The sequence below is a fragment of the Lacerta agilis genome, chromosome 8 (assembly GCF_009819535.1).
Source record: "Lacerta agilis isolate rLacAgi1 chromosome 8, rLacAgi1.pri, whole genome shotgun sequence".
NCBI lineage: Eukaryota > Metazoa > Chordata > Lepidosauria > Squamata > Lacertidae > Lacerta > Lacerta agilis.
Genome location: NC_046319.1, coordinates 37527418 through 37543772, shown reverse-complemented (window position 1 = coordinate 37543772; position 16355 = coordinate 37527418). Strand labels below are relative to the sequence as shown.

Here is a 16355-nt window from a genome sequence, read left to right as displayed (position 1 = left end):
TTTCTGAAGAACCACGAGGACTGGAATCTTATAATTCTGTTTGAGGGAAGGGTAGAACATCTGCTTTGTATGCAGCTGGTCTAGACAGTACTTAACCAGAAGGGGCAGTGAAATGGCTCAGTGTAAGATAGCTTCCAATGTTCCAGGATGTGTCTTGACTGGTCCAGGAATTAGAGAACCAACCAACCCTTGCGTGTGGCTGATGGTTCCTGGAAACTGAGATGGGGACACATCAATTTCTTCCAAAGGGTGATGCCCAGGACCTGACACTATGGTGTCTAGGTGCTTCTGAGAGAGAACAAGTTGGCCCAAGCATTCTAGGATCCAACTTGCATTCAGCTGTGTGAAAAGGTGTCTATACAATAAAGAACCTCCCCAAAATCATGAAGCTGGTATAAGTTCAAGTCGTGCAAGACAGAAGTCTTATAAAGGGTCTACCTTCAAGAATGGGATGACGAAAGGACGCAGAGGGAAGTTTGTGGCCTCCTGGAGCTTGGAGTGGAATTCCTCAATGGTCAGCGTGGAATTCTGCAAAGTAGAAACAGCATGGGGTCAACGATACTGAGGACGGGGCCACTGTGGATTTATGTCCAGCAAATTCTCTTCACTGGTCTGGCTCATACCTTACTTTAAACCACCGCAGCACCCTGGTGGAATGGAAGTGTGGCAATTTTCTCTCCATGCACCAGCATGCTTGCCTTTAAACCATAGTTAAGTTGAACTTAACTTTGGAGATAGGGCCATGGCTCTGTGGTGGAACATCTGTTTTGCATGCAGAAGGTTCCAAATTCAGTCCCCAGCATCTCCAGGTAGGGCTAGGAGAGACTCTTATCTGAAATCCTAGAGAGCAACTGCCAGTCAGTGCAGACAACACTGAATTAGATAGACCAGTAAAAGGCTGCTTCCTATGTCTCCTAAATGTGATTTAAATGGATGCTGTCAATCATATGGGGGTTCTTTAATCATAAGTGCTGCCCCCCCATTTTTATCAGAACTGCATTGCATAGGGAGTTTCTACTGTGTATTCATGAAAACTGATGCCCCTGCCATGTTGCAATTAGTGATATTGGGGGAAAGCTCCCATGGTGCCAATGGGAGCTTATTACCTGTCACTAATTGCAGAACTGAGGGGGTGATTTGGGCAGAAATCATGGCTGGGGAGGAAAGGGGGGAAACTCCTCTCCTCCTTATAAGGTGAGGGCCCAGTAAAAAAATTCCCTTGGTTGATTGTTAAGGAAACAAATACAAGCAATTGGAAGTCACGCATTCAGTCATGCCTCGTTAGGGCCTCTGTGTTTGTACATCCTTACACATCTCTGCCAATGTCCTTCCCTCTTCCACTGTCCTCCACATCACCCAGAGGTCTCCTGCTCTCCCTCAAATGACTCCACCCTTTCCCTCTTGTTTTGCGCAGCATGGATATCAGCACAGATCACTGGCTTACATTTGCAGCTCAGGGCATTGCTAAAGGCACAAGAGCCACTAAGAAACTGGCAACACCCCTGCCACAATATGGATACGGTTTGCTTGCCTTGCTGCCAATTTGACAGGGGCAATGGCACTTAATTTTTTTTGGTATCGGATGACATAACCCTGTCCAGCTAAGCAAAGTAATTACCGCTAAGTAATATCAAGCTAAGCAAAGTATTACCACATTGCATGACCATAACTTCCAGAGTATGAATCTGTTGCAGTGCAAATGACAAAGAATCTTGGGGGTTAGCATGCATCTGGTGAAAGGGACCCCAGATTATGCTCTAATAAATGTGTTTGTATCTGAGGCAGCGGTGGGGAACACTTTTTAGCCCAAGGGCCAGATTTCCTCACATGCAACCTTTCAGGGACCACATGCCAGTGGAGCCAAAGGCAGGTGTAGGTGGAGCGACAGATGTGATCTTTGTGCGGTCAAAGTCAGAGGTTTGTGGATAATCCACACCCCACACTCCTCCCATCCATGCATGCAAGAGGCAGAATCCCAGTTCAGGGACACATTCCAGCCAGTCAAAGCACTCAAACAGGCTGCAGAGCAGGACAGGACCACTGTGGGGTATGGCCTGAGAAGAGTCCCCCGAAGGGCCATATTTCCCCCCTGGCCCTGATGTTTCCCAGCCCTGCTTTAAGGTGCCCCAAATCTCCACAGTGCACCCCGTGGGATGTGAAACACAAGAGCAGTCAAGTACAACATCCCTAGAGTGGACATAAAAGGGGATGTTTGGACCAGCCAGTCAGAACTTCCTGTCTCTCCTAAGCTGGGACGACTTCCTCTGCATGTGACTAGAGGTGGGCGTGGCCTCACCTGTGCAGGTAACAAAAGCATAGGACTGGCCGCCATCTCTCTCTCTGACCACATTCGTCGAGGAAGCAACATCTACTTAGCCTAAGATGCCCTCTTAGCTTCCAGCCAAGAGTGGACAAAGGAGCTGCCTCCTTATGGAATAGTCTCCAGGTGTATGTTACTTTTCTAAACTAAGTCTGCCTTCTGGGATCCATTTGTGAACAGAATGTATGAGTAAACTCTTTTTATACTTTTATAGAAGACTATGTCGTGTCTTATCTTTTATGAGGGAAAAGGGGGGAAATGCCAGGACAGTTATTATAGAGGCTTTAGTGAGCCTGAGCAAATGCATCCGCTGTGTCAGTTTAAAAAGAGGAATGTTTTCTCTGCTAAATTGTGGAACTTGTTAACACAAGTTGGAAAGGATATAATCAAACAATACATCCTCTCCTGCGTCCCTGAACATTCCCGCACACCTGTAGCAGGTGTAATGAGCAGAGTAACGGAACTGCAGTTTAATAGCACTCACTGCTGCCTTCTTTGCAAAACGTATTTCAACCAGCTGCAATGGCTACCAGGTGCCCCCCGCCCCCCACAAAGGATCTCTGACTGAAGACAGGGATCTCGCCACCCAGGGCAGAGCGCGCAGGCCATGAGCTTACCACGAGGCCCAGCACCAGGGCACGAACGCGCTCCCCGATCTCTGGTGAGATGTCATTGCCGAACTGCTGCAGCGTGGTCAGGAAGCGCTTCAGTTTGCTCAACTGGCGTGCCCCGCAGGCCGGAGGGAGTTGGTGGTTGGACAGCGAGGCCGTGGAGGAAGTCGCAGGCCCATTGCTGAAGCCATTGGGGGTGGAGGGTGCTCCGTTAATCGCCGTCGGGGAGTGGCTGCTTCCATTCATTACTGCAAGGGAAAAAGGGAGAAAGAGGTAACAAGAGGGGGTTTGCTATTGCAATCTTGCATATAGTAAGGCACTGTGGGATAAGGGGAAAAAGTCATAGCGGATCCCAGAGGCTCTATGTTAGTCAACAATGGGAACACAATTGCAAAAATGGCTATGGCCCTTAGGGGAGAGGTTTTGCAGGAGGGTCCTGGGCAAAGGGAAGGCTATGTCTTTTACCTGAAGGGGTTTTCTGTGCATGAAAGCTAGGCCATTTGAAAGAGGCATACTTTTAAATCATTTTGCAAATGCAAACAAGCAGTATTCCCCCCCCCCTGAAAAAGAGAGCGACCCTAAAGACACTCTTCTCAAATGAGTTTCTCTGAGCTCCACAAGACCCCAGCTGCTTCCCTTAGTCAGTGAGGGTGGAACAAGAGGAATGAAACAGTCTTATCCAGCTGGAGGGAACACACAGGGTTAAATCCTGCTCAGAACTGTCAGGCTGCAGAAAGATGTCCCAAAGGCAGCTTATTGACCACTGTCTGGTCCTCTGCAATGTTACTAAAGTGAATGGGGACTTGTGCAGGAGACATTTTTTCTGGTGGATTGGGACCCGGCTGCCTAACACAAGAGAAGCAGCAGCGCTCTAAGAGTCAAGGCAGAAACTGTAATATCCTGATGCTGAGATTCTAAAAAGCAAACACACCCCATTTGCTCGGGAGCAAGCCCCATTCTTGGGACGATGTGCTTCCAAGAAAAGGAGCGTTTTCCAAAATAAGCAAGTCCCTCCAGCTAAGTTTTGATAGGATTGTGCCATAAATATCCTAGAATCATATTCCAAGGCTAATTGTCTTGCTGACAAGCCCTACTGCTTCCAAGACCTTTCCACACAAGATGCTACCCGCCTCCCCAACGCCCAGCTGACCTCCCCACCCTGAAGCAGTAAACAAGAGCTGAAAAGCCGACCTACAACAACAAATCTTACTGCGCTGAACAGAGGCAACATATTCCCAGACTGCAAAAGCTGCCTTCCAGCCCTGTGCTTTTACACGTGTTCTTAGGCCAGAGACTAATGACAGATTTTGAAGCGGTATGAAAGAGATGTTGTGGTTCTCCTTCTCTCTTTCTCTCTCTCTCAGCTTTTGATCCTCTCAAGTCAAAAAGGTGTTGTGGGTTTAAAAAAAACACACCGCAGGAGCTCCCCTGCAAAGCCTGTTTATCAGAGGCCAGAAACTAACTTGTTTGCCCACCCCCTTGCAAGCAGACATCCCTCCTCCCCAAGGACCCTCAGAAAATGTAGAAACGCCTGTCTCTCCTCAGTCGTGGCTGAGAAAGAGCAGGCAACAATGTGCCCGAGGCAGACACTGTCCCCTGCCTTGGAGGGAGAGCCTCAAATCCCAGCATCCTTCTTGGGAACAAAAAGAGATCCTGGGCAGTCCTCGGAAGGTGCCAGGTTTGACTCGCCTAGTTTCAGCCGTCACTAATCACTAACCTTTCCTGCTGTGGCACTGACACCTCCTTGGGAAGCCGCAGCCGTCGGGGCTTTTGCCGTGTGTTCCTGGGCTCCTGCTCAGTCTCCGGCAGGGCGAGAACCGCCGCTTGCTAAAGAGGTGCCGAAAATAACCGCTCGGCCACAACTGCTTTTATTCGAGTGACAGGTGTGTTACTAAGTTAAACTCTGCATATGTCTCTGACGCTTTAGGGATGGGGGCTGCGTTTGTGGGTCCTCCTCGGTGGAGAGCTGTGTTTGTGGGTCCTCCTCAACTAAAAGAGGGAAAGGATATTTGGAAAAAGTGGGGCACGTCAACCATCAAGCTGCCGAACTGCCCTAATTGCACTGGGGAAATAATGGAAGGTGTCCTTAGGCTGCACCTGTACTCAATCTGCTCTGAGGTTGAAAAGGGCCTGTGTGCTGCCTATTTGCAGAAGTGAAGACCTATGTGTCAGCTTGCAAGTTTGGCAGGCGGTGGGGGAAGGGAGGCAGGGTTCAGGCACTTGTCTCCTATGAAACTTCTTTTATTCACAAATTATGCAATTTAAAAAATGCAAAGTTCATTTAATACTTTTGTATCCTTTAGTCGAAACAAAATAGAAAATTCGTTATCTGAAGAAGTGTGCATGCACACGAAAGCTCATACCAAGAACAAACTCAGTTGGTCTCTAAGGTGCTACTGGAAAGAATTTTCTATTTTGTTTTGTATCCTTTGTTCATGTTGTGGCTCTCTAGTGTAGCTCCCAAAATATATTTGCATGGACTAGTTTATATGCATAGATGCAAATCTAAAAACTGTACCATTGGGAATGGAATAAATCTCACCGCAGTGGGGAAAACTGGCCAATGAAGTTTCCTTCCTTCCTCAGTGCTCTATTACACACACACACACACACACACACACACACACACACACACACCCTTCTGTATTATTTTCACAGAGATCACCAGCAATGCTACAGACGCAGCTATTATTTTGCAATAGTATGCACGGGAAGTAGAATGGAACCCCCTGGTGACTGTTGGAATTGAAGTCACAGAATGGGCCGTTGTGCTACAGCCACCACTCTATATATGTAAGAAAAACTTGTAACTGGACACTGTTCTTCTGAAGGGTTAATTTGAACCAAGACCTATTATCTCTAGTCCATATTATATACTGCACATGCAGTGGGTTAAGCCCCTTGGCACCGGTTGGCTGAGCTGGTGTGATGATGGCACGGAAAGTTTGCAAACATTCTGACTGGCCCAGGGAAGCAAAGCTATCAGAATGCTTGTAGTCCAATTTACCTGAAGAGAAGGTACATTGTCATTTTGACTGGGATTAAAATTCCGCACAGGTCTTAGGGGCAGGGGTAGCTTTGTGGGGTGGGATAAGAAGTGGGAAAAGATCCTAGACTGATGGAAAGATTAGGGGCAGAGGGCCCAGAGGCAAGGTACTTGAAGAATGTGGAGCAAAGTAGGCAATGGACTTTCTGAGTGGAATACTACTGAAGTAAATAGAGAATAACAGAAAGGAGCCGAATCTCATTTATTGATTTGGACGAACTAGTCCATTCTGTGGTTGAAGGCCTCTAGCAGACAGTAGCAATAACACAAGCAGGTGCCTCAGAGCATGATAAAAGCTTCCCCACTTTCTTCACTGAGGAACCACAATGCTCCCACTACACAGTACCTGAAGCATTGGGAGGTGGTGCCTCCAGAACAGAAGGTGCAGCTTTCTTGGCGTTTGTCTTTACAAGGATTCTTTACATACTATTTGCCATTGTTCATTTGCAGATGCCAACTGACTAAATGTATACAAAATTAAAATTGCCTACCCCCTAACACTCAGGCAGCTGAAATGAGATACAGTACACGCAAAGGACCTTACAGAGAGGTGGGGAGAAGAATAACATTTCCTGTGATGCTGGCCAACTGGGAACCATCTGAGAGTGAAATGGGGGGTTTGCCAACCTATGGGGCAACAACACTGCCTGCACCAACTCCAGCAAAAGTGCATTTGCTCCCCTCCTGTATTTACCTAGGGGAGAGGTGAGTAACCCCAGATCTGGGGGACAAATGTGGCCCTCCAGACCTCTGTGTCTGGTTCTTGGGACTTTCCCCCCAGGCCACACCCTCCCTAGCCATACCCTCTCTGGTCTTGTTTCAAATCCTTATTGAGCTTTTTCCCCCTGGCTGGAATGTGTCCTTGAACTTTGATCAGGCCTCCTGCTTGCCCAGATAGCAGATCATGTTAGTATGTGTTGAAATTTGCCTACTGTACAAAGGTAAAATCAACATGCTTTACTCCACCCACTTTCCACCGACATGCGGCCCCTGGGAGGTTCCCCTGAAGAGAATGTGGCCCTCGGGTTTCCCCCGCCCCTGCTCTAGGGGAAGCAAAGCTGAGCTACAGCTTCTGCGTCTCTTGCTGACGGGCACGTTTCATCTTACTTACAGAGACAGACCATGGACCATTTCAAGCAACCATGAAAACGGCCGCGGGGCAGAAACATCGGCGGCCCAGCTTCACGATCTGCAAGCAAAATAAAACATACGCTATCAGGAGAGACCAGAGGTGGCGGGGCACTTCCTTCCTGAAGTCCCTGATCAGGGCTGGGGCAGTAGCCAGGCAGGGCCTTAAACTGGGAGATTTCTCTCCAACGTCTGAGTTTAGTTGCAGGGGCAAAACTCTTAACCAATACTGTTTCTTCTGCCTGAGGGTGTCCTGGAAAGATATGGGTTGGTCATGCAATGCCCAAACAAAGACTAAGGTTGTGCCAAGAGGCATATGCTAAACCAGCCTCATAAACTGCAGTGCAGATTGAAGGAAGCCACTCCCAGCTTCCTAGATTGCCAAATTAGTGTGGCTTGCCTGCCTGTATTACAGACCCTCCCTATTATCCAGGGACAGTCCCAGATTCACCGAAGCTGTCCTGGTTTCTGATTTGATCCCAGAATGTCCTGCTTTCCCTCAGGACGTACCTATTTTCATTGGAGAAATGTTGGATGGTCTGGTATTATCTCAACTGAAGGAGCCGGGGGCTGACAACTCACTGTCTTGATGGTATTTGAGGCTCACAAATGGTTGCTCTTTGGCCTGCTGATTAGGGGTGTTGTTGCCAGATACTCAAAAGGATTGGGGACCCAAATTTGCACAAGTGCCTAGAGTGCCTGTGGGCAGATGGAGAGGGTGGGTGGTATCTCCTTCAGGCCTCTGGCCCTCAGAACTCTCCCCAGACTACACACCTCACTGGCATTGCTTCGCACCCTGAGAATATATTTTTTCCAGCTGGAATGTGTCCTTGAACTTTGATAATGCTTTTTGCTCATCCGAATGGAGGCTAGAGAGGGATGCACGAGTAGAAAATTGCCTAGAGTAGGATGCTAATATTTGCATTTGTTGCTTCACCCACTTTTGCCTCTGGCCCCTGGCATACAGCCCTTGAGGTTGTCAGGAAAGGAATGAGTCCTTCAGACTGAGATAGGTCCCCACCCTTGATCTATAGCTATGCATGCCATAAAGCCAGCTCCATGCTGTAATGGGAACTGTTCTAGGAAGGACAACCATGTGGATGTGTTTGTTTGTTTTCTAGATAAGAAATCTGCCTGGCAACAACCCACTTTCCAGGTTAATGGACTTTGTGCTGAAGCCTGGTGAACAGCTCTCCAACAGCTGTATTGTTGTTGTTTTAATTATTATTAGTTAAGTGCATGTATCAGTCGCTTTGTAGAAGAATTTCAAAGCGATTTAGCCAGATAAAATACAACAAATAGAAGCAATTTAAAACCAGAAAAGATTTATAACAACGGACAATGCAAAATGCATACGGTGCTGATCACAAGATAGTGACGTGATCGTCAATATTAACAAACACTTGGAAAGTATAGAATAGCCTTTCCTGATCTGGTATGCTCTAACTGTTTGGGACTACAACTCCCATCAGCCTCAGCCAGCAAAGCTGGGGTTGATGGGGGATGTGGTCTAAAACAGCAGAAGGGTACCAGGTTGGCGGGTGCTGTATAGATTCAAAAACATACAACAGAAATTAAGAGAAGGAAGGAGCGTGGGAATGTAGAGCACCTCTGATTTCCACCAATGTGGCAAAGAAAATCTACAGAGCATGTGTGTGGTGTCCTCCCCACCCCCACCCCTCGCTTCCTCATGCAACAAGCCTGGTTCACTATGACATAAGAACAAAGGAGAAGGACTGGCTTGGAAGGGTCAGCAAGGAAGGGTCAGGTGGATTAAGGGATCCTGGGCTACAGAACTGACAAGCATGTCAAGTTCAGAACCAATTTATGTAAGAACATAAAAAGAGCCTGCTGGATCAGGCCCACTAGTGGCCCATCTGGTCCAGCATCCTGTTCTCACTGTGTCCATTCCCAGATGTTGCTGGGAAGCCTGCAAGCCGGTCCTGAGAACAACAGCACTCTCCCCTGCTGCAGTTTCCAGCATAAGGGGAGGTAGGACATCATTAGTAACCACTGCAACTTGCTTGTTGACATCAGAGCGGGAACAACAGGTCCGAGGTTCCCATGCCCTATGTTGTAATGGTAACTCTGTAAACAAGCCTTCCTTTATTTAACTGAAACAACCATATATGGCTCCCCTGTTTGTCCCTGCCTCTCCTTCCTTCAAATTCACCAGTGTCAAATTTCTTCACTGTATGCTCCTTGGGCAGGGACCTGCCTCCTTGTACATTGATTTCTCCATCCCTGGCTTACAAAATATCCTTAGTGAGCTTATAAGGCAGGGGTAGGCAACCTAAGGCCCGTGGGCCGGATCCGGCCCAATCGCCTTCTAAATCTGGCCCGTGGACGGTCCGGGAATCAGCATGTTTTTACATGAGTAGAATGTGTCCTTTTATTTAAAATGCATCTCTGTGTTCTTTGTGGGGCATAGGAATTCGTTCATTCCCCCCCCCCCAAAAAAAATACAGTCCGGCCCACCACATCGTCTGAGGGATGGTGGACCAGCCCACGGCTGAAAAAGGTTGCTGACCCCTGTTATAAGAGCTGGAAAGATAACTCTGGCATATAGCTTTCCTTGGGAAAATTCCCATAAAAAGGACCTGGGGAGAGAGGAACCAAGCAGTTCATAGATTCCAAGTCCTCCTTTGCGCATCCGTGTGCTCTCAGCAGCCACCATCTGGCTGGGAAATCTGCCACTGGCGTCTTGCTCCTTGGCTGCGGGATCCTGGGATGGGCCAAGTCTCTGCCATAGCTCTCGGGTGGCAAACCATCAGGCTAGGTGGTTATTAAAGCTGCCCAGTTTAGGCTGAACATCTTAGCAGAGCTCTTAGTAAGGGCACAACACCAGCTGTTTGCTAATATCCACTCGAATTAAGTGCAAAAGTCACAGCTTCCAATCCTTCTCTCTTCCCTAACCTCTAAGCGCTTTAAATGCATACACAGCATCACTGTGGGGTGGCGGCGGGATGGGGACGGGGATTGGGGGGGGGGAGAGGAAAGGCTAGTCCTCCCAGGGTCAGCTATTGCAAGAAGGGTTGTTGTTTTTGAGAGGGGGAGGAGGGGAGAGCAGCAGCAGACCCTTTTCAGAAAACACAGCAGACTGGCTCAAAAGCGCCTTTGCATCTGCTACCGAGAGCGATTAAAAGCAAACCCCATCAGATCACAGACGAACAGAATCCGATTTCTAATTAGAGAACATCTGGCTCCAAAAAAGAAGAAGAAGAAAAAAGCAAAGGCTGGAGCTGACTTGGAACTGCCACTCAGAATCGGGGAGGCAGGGGACACACAGAGAGCGACTATCTCCACCCCCCCCCTCCACAAAGGCATTTCTTTTCAGAAGGGAGGAGACTTTGCAGCCCAATGTGGAGGTGAGGGGGGTGGGTGGGCATGTGTTGCTCTTTCTGATTGTGAGAAAGAAGAAGTTAATTTTGACCCGGGCTGCGTGGCTTCCTTGCAGCTGAAGGGCAAAGGAATCTGGGGGAGCTGGCTATTATAGTCACAACTATTTCTAGGGCTTTCGGCATCGATGTGCTGCGCCTGCGGATATAGCCGCCCATCTGCCATTGGATCTTTTATCTGTGGATGGAGGAAAGGCTCCCATCTGTGAAGGGAGTGGGGCGCACAGACTCCCTTCCTGCTGCTTAGGCTGCACTTGTGGCACAATGCAAACTGTGCATTGTGCACTGGCGGGCAACTGGACGGGCCCTTGAAAATGGGGGTGACCCTAGTCAGGCAAGAGAAATGCATGTTTGCCGCCCGAGGCAAAGGAGGAGATGGTGTCTCACACACACACACAAACACACACACACCTGCACATACACAGGCTGCCTGGGCTGGCCACTGAATCCCCCTTCAGCCCTGGCAATTTGAAGGCAGCAAACTAGTTTATGGGGTGCAGGCAGGGCCGAACTGGGACAGCCACCTCAGGCAGTGGAATCACAAGGGGTGGGCAGGGATAGACTAGACCCTGAACATAATATTTTAGCTGCAAGAAGTGTGCATGCACACGAAAGCTCATACCAAGAACAAACTTAGTTGGTCTCTAAGGTGCTACTGGAAGGAATTTTTTTATTTTTTTATTTTGTTTTGATTTTAGCTGCAGTTCATTCATTTTCAGCTTTGTATTCTTGTTATAAAAAAGTGCGCCTAGACATTCCGTTGTTGCACCCATAACCTAGGTTTAAGGTGCCATTTATCTCCTAGCTTTCATATCTCGGTTTGCTCAGGAGGCAAACCAGAATGGGTCATTCCTGGGTGCAGGTTAGGTGACACAGTTCTGTCCTCTTATCAGAAGGGAACGGCCTCGGAGGCTGCTACTGCTACCTCACCAGCACCTGCTGCCTGAGTTAGTTACCCTGCCTAATGGTAGGGCAGGCCTTTGATGAGTGGTGGAAATCCCTTGGTGGGTGTGGTTTCATCATGGCTACAGCTAAGCCATGCAATGCTCAAATTTACTGCTCTGCAGCCTTGTTTAAACAGGGTTTGGAATCTAGTTTCAACACCATGGCTCTGGTGAAACTATCTTCCCTCTGAGCATGTGCAAAGTAGTTTGCTCTGCTTGCAGAATATCCACACAGTGAAACATAGAAAGCCGCCTTATATTGAATCAGACCATTGGTATGTTGAGCTCAGCATTGTCTGCACTGACAGGGAGGGCCCCTGCAGGGTTTCAGGCAGTCCTACCTGGAGATGCTAGTGGGGATTGAACCTGGGACCTTCTACATGCAAAGCAGATGCTCTCCCACTGAGATCTGCATTACCTTACATTACAGCCCAGAGGTCTGGATTCTAGGAAGGCCTGGGCCCCTGGCACCTGTCCTTTTTGAAAATAATCCTGAGTGTTGCTGTTGCCTTTGCTGTCTGCTTGGGGTTCAACTGCCCTCTCCCTTTTTACTCCCTTATGCACCTTCTGGCTGCAAATCGCAGCATCGCTCATGAACAGCAGGAGCGGAGACGGCTGGCATCCGCATCAACGGGGAAGGGGGAGGGCTGCTTTCCTGGCACTCCAAATGTGGTGCCATCTGGCACTGCCATTCGCTTGAAAGGCGATGCATCAAGAGGCGAGAAGCGGCGAGGGTGGAGGTGGACAGCATCCAAGCCCACCCACCCGCCCCGGCATCTGAAGCAGCTCCGGGTCCTGATGACAACCGGAACCGCCACACCAGAGGAAAAGAGCTTGCGGATAAAGTGGGGAAATGGGTCTGGCTAGATTCCGTTTCTGCAAAGTCCTCTTAAGCGCATCCTCTGCTTGGGTCGGGTTTTTGTTTATTGTTTTGCCTCTCAGAAAGGCTAATGAACAGCCGCAGCTCACAGTTCCTGCTGTACAGGTCACTGCAGAGTGGGAATAGCATGTGTGCGGGAGGGAGCGTATAAAAGTTTTTCAGTCTGCTTCAGTTCTGGAAGCAAACAGGCCGCAAGGATAGAGCACAGGCAGATCTGATAAGTCAGCAATGGGGAAGCTCAAGCCTCGCTTAGCAGAGTTGTGCGCAGGGCCGTCTCGTCATAGGGGCTGGGTGGCGCAGCGTGCCAGGGCGCCGGGCCCCCCAGGGGCGCCCCCGCCGGCATACCGGGCGCCCCCTCCCCAACCCGCACCCGCCCTCACAGGCGGGCACTCGCGCACCGGCGGGCGGGCTGCAAGCCGGCCGCCCTCCGGAGCCCCAGCTGGAGCACTGGGAGGTGGGCGGAGAGGCAGCACGCCGGGGGCGCCGAGGGATCGCCGCGCCACGGCGGCCGATCCCTCTAAGACGGCCCTGGTTGTGCGAATGCTGCTTCCAGCTTCCACCAAGATCTTGCAAGAGCCCCAAAATGTTGTGTGGAGGCCTTTGGAGACCCTGCCTTATATACTAGGGTCTCAGAATGATTGTGCAAGGCCTCTGGAGGCCTTTGCATGATCTAACAGGGCTCTTGCGGGATCTCACTAGAAGCTGGAAGCCACTGCTTCTCCTTGCTTCTCTAGCTGTGGTGTCTACCTTGGATTCCGCTACCTGAGGCAGCTGCCCCCTGGTTCTCATGAGGATAAAATGAGGAAGAGAACTATGTACATCACCTTGAGCAACTTGGAGGAATGACAGGGTGTAAACATAATAATAATAATAATAATAATAATAATAATAATAATAATAATAATAATAATTGTACACCACATCAGGAGAGACGTTTGATTCCCCACCTCCACCCTCTGGCCACTGTTTCTGGTTCCTTTGGTTTTTGATGCCCATCGCTGGGCATGGTGTTGACTACTCACTAGGGTTTGGTGTGAAGGTGGGGTGTCGCGTTGCTCCCTGCGTGACAGCTGGTGACGGCGGTGGCATGTTGGGGGGCGTGGATCGGGACTGCGTCTTCACGTCGGCCGGTGAGTCAGGCATCGTTGCTGCCTTGGTCTCCGTACTACCTGCAGAACAGAGAGAGGGAGGGGAGGGGAGGAAGTACAGGTGAGGAGAGTCAGAGGCAAAGATGCTGCCCAGGAAACAAGAAAGGGAATGTTTAGGATGGGAGCGCACGGGGAAGGCACGATTCATACTGATGCCTGCTTCAGCCACACCAGGGATGGGGAAGCATTTTCAGTCTGAGGACCACATTCCCTCCTGAGCAGCAAGCAAACATGCTCCCAGACAAACAGCTCAGCAGTCATGGGGAATTTCCCAGCGCCAGCTGAGAAATAAAAATACAAACTGCGGTGGGGGTATGTGCAATGGAGTATCCCTGATGAGGGCATGGCTGGAGCACTGCAATGTTTTGTTGCAGATCCCATGTTGCAACATCAAAAGCAATGTATATAATGCATATATAGAGCCCTTCTCAAGTAGACCGAAGCTTCATCTAGTCCAGCATCCTACATCCCACTGTGACTGACCAGGTGATCCTCTCCTCCTGAGAAGCTCACACAAGGAAGCCCCAAAGGCAATGGCCATCCCTTGGCGGTCGCCCCTGCCGCAATTCAGTGTCATGCAGCCTCTGAACCGCTCAGGGGTTCCATAAAGCCATCCTGTTTTTGTGGGGTGATGAATGTGAGTTGTGGAAGTGTTATCAGGATGGGAGGGACGAGGTGGGCTGGGAGATGAGAGGTAAATAGCAAAGGAGCAGCCAGCCCACAGCTGCTGGGCATAAGAAAAGGCACCTGCCTCTGACTTTGGAGGCCGCCAAGTTCATTTCTCTCTCTCCTAAAGTAAAGAGGATGCAGTTGAGTTTGATGGCTCAGCGCAAGTGCGAGGGCAGCTGTGGCGCTCCGTCACTGAGACTCGAGCCGGCAGGGCCCTGCCAAGACCCAGATGAGGACCAAAGAAGGAAAGCCTCCCCTTCACCGCCCTGGCTCGGGGTCAGCCAGCATCTCCTCGAGGTGACACTGCCTCCATGAGACCAGCACAGAGCTTCTCTGCAGATGGGTGCGCAGCTGATAAAAACTCTAATCTGTGTCGCATTCCAAATGCACTGCAACTGTTGCACGATTAATTGAACACAACACACACACACACACACACACACACACACACACACAACGTGCACAGTCCAGGCTAAATAAAGCTGTGATCTTAGCCAAAGGAAGATATCACTGGGGTTCGCAGAGTTTTCGACATTTCCACATTAGTTGGCATTTAAAAACATTACCATGAAAATTCATTAGTATATTGATGGGAATTTCTCCTGATATACCTATTTTCATATGCAATTTTGCCTAATAGGTATACACATTTTTGCAAAGCGATCTCCCCTAAAACAATGCATTTCTATTTTCATTGGTATTTACATTTTCATGGACACTTTACCCTAGTATATATGCATTTTTGTGCACCATACTTTAGCTGGAGAACTGCACTGCAAAATTTAGAGAAGTGTGGCTTTCGAAGGATTGCTATGTTTCAGTTTGCATATTGTTTCACATAGTGCAAATTAAGTAGCTTCGCCTTGAAATGCAAAATGAATCAAATTTCTCTCCCACCCCTAGGGAAACCCTAGCAACTGATCATCATCTCAATTTGAGAGCCACTATAGAATGCTGGACTAGGGCCTGGGAGAGACCAGGGTTCAAACTCCCCACTCAGCTGTGAAACCCACCGGGTGACCTTGGGCCAGTCACTGCCCCTTGGGCTAGCCTACCTTATAGGGTTGTCAAGGGGAGGAATTGAGGAGGGGGGAAAACCATGTGGGGCACATTGAGCATCTTGGAGGGAAACGCTGGGATATCAATGCAACAGATAAATAACTAACAGCTCTCTTAAATGCTTGCAGTTTAAAAAATTCACCATCCGCTCGCCCAGCCAGTTAGAAAGAGCCCCTCTTGCCAGCCACCCTTGGAGTGCCTCCCTCTCGCTCCTCCTGCTCATTGATGAGCTCTGTGTTCCTTTGCCAATAAGCAATGCCAAGGGCGGAAGGAACCAAGAGTCATCCTTTACTTGTCAATGATAGTGATGATGAATAAATTGCCCTGATTTCAACTCTGCGAGGGTGGGAAGAGGATTCGGTCCTGGGTATATCCCTGCACCGATAACTTGCCTTGCACAAAGCCCTTTCCCAAAATGCCAAGCTGTGGCCACAATTCCAGGAGGTGCAAGCAGCTTTCCCAGGCAATGGCCACCCCATCTGCAAGAAACCCCCATGCCGGGACTTCAGTGTGGGTCATTTTCCATATTTGTTGAAAGCTCTCTTCTCCCCCCCCCTCCACCCCGCATCCAAAGAGTTACACGTTGTGGAAAGAACTCTGGAGAGGAGCCAGGGAGAGAACCACCTCAGCCCCAGCAGGGCCGCCTTCCTTCTCAACGCCATTCCCAGCATGCAGCTGAGTTCGGGCCAACAAACACGAGCTTTGCCGGCTATAAATCAGCTTCGGCTGAGGCCAAGGAGACGGAGAGGAGACTCCCCAGCCTGCTTGGAGTCCCTTTGGCTCCGAAGCCTTTCCTGGCATTGCAAAGCAGGCCTGTCCTCTCTGCTGCAGCGGGAGGGGGGCGGCGGTGGAGGTTACATGCCACAAAGTTGTCTTAATCTTTTCCCGCCATGATTACACCGGACACAGGGCTTAGGGCAGATCCACACTAGACATTTTAATAATAATAATACCCCGTTCATCTGGCTGGGTTGCCCCAGCCACTCTGGGCAGCTTCCAACACATATAAAAGCATAAATATAATCAAACATTAAGGGACGCGGGTGGAGCTGTGGGTTAAACCACAGAGCCTAGGGCTTGCCGATCAGAAGGTCAGTGGTTCGAATCCCCGTGAATCCCCACGACGGAGTGAGCTCCCGTTGCTCGGTCCCT

At 49.5% G+C, this 16355-nt stretch overlaps 1 protein-coding gene across 8 annotated transcripts in view; it reads right to left on the bottom strand.

Moving 5' to 3' along the window:
- The window catches only part of CBFA2T3 (CBFA2/RUNX1 partner transcriptional co-repressor 3), a 66016-nt gene that overhangs the window by 16972 nt on the left and 32689 nt on the right, over positions 1-16355 (bottom strand). For 5 of the 8 annotated variants that reach the window (XM_033156973.1, XM_033156976.1, XM_033156975.1 and 2 more), the window contains exons 2-5: positions 13350-13496; positions 7089-7166; positions 2938-3179; positions 439-528 (exon numbers count right to left, since the gene is read on the bottom strand). In XM_033156973.1, the coding sequence (XP_033012864.1) occupies positions 439-528; positions 2938-3179; positions 7089-7166; positions 13350-13470 (531 nt within the window). In that variant the 5' untranslated portion in view covers positions 13471-13496. Of the gene's footprint in view, positions 1-438; positions 529-2937; positions 3180-4648; positions 4909-7088; positions 7167-13349; positions 13497-16355 lie in introns of those variants that run through there. The other 3 variants (XM_033156978.1, XM_033156980.1, XM_033156981.1) reach the window with 2 other exon arrangements.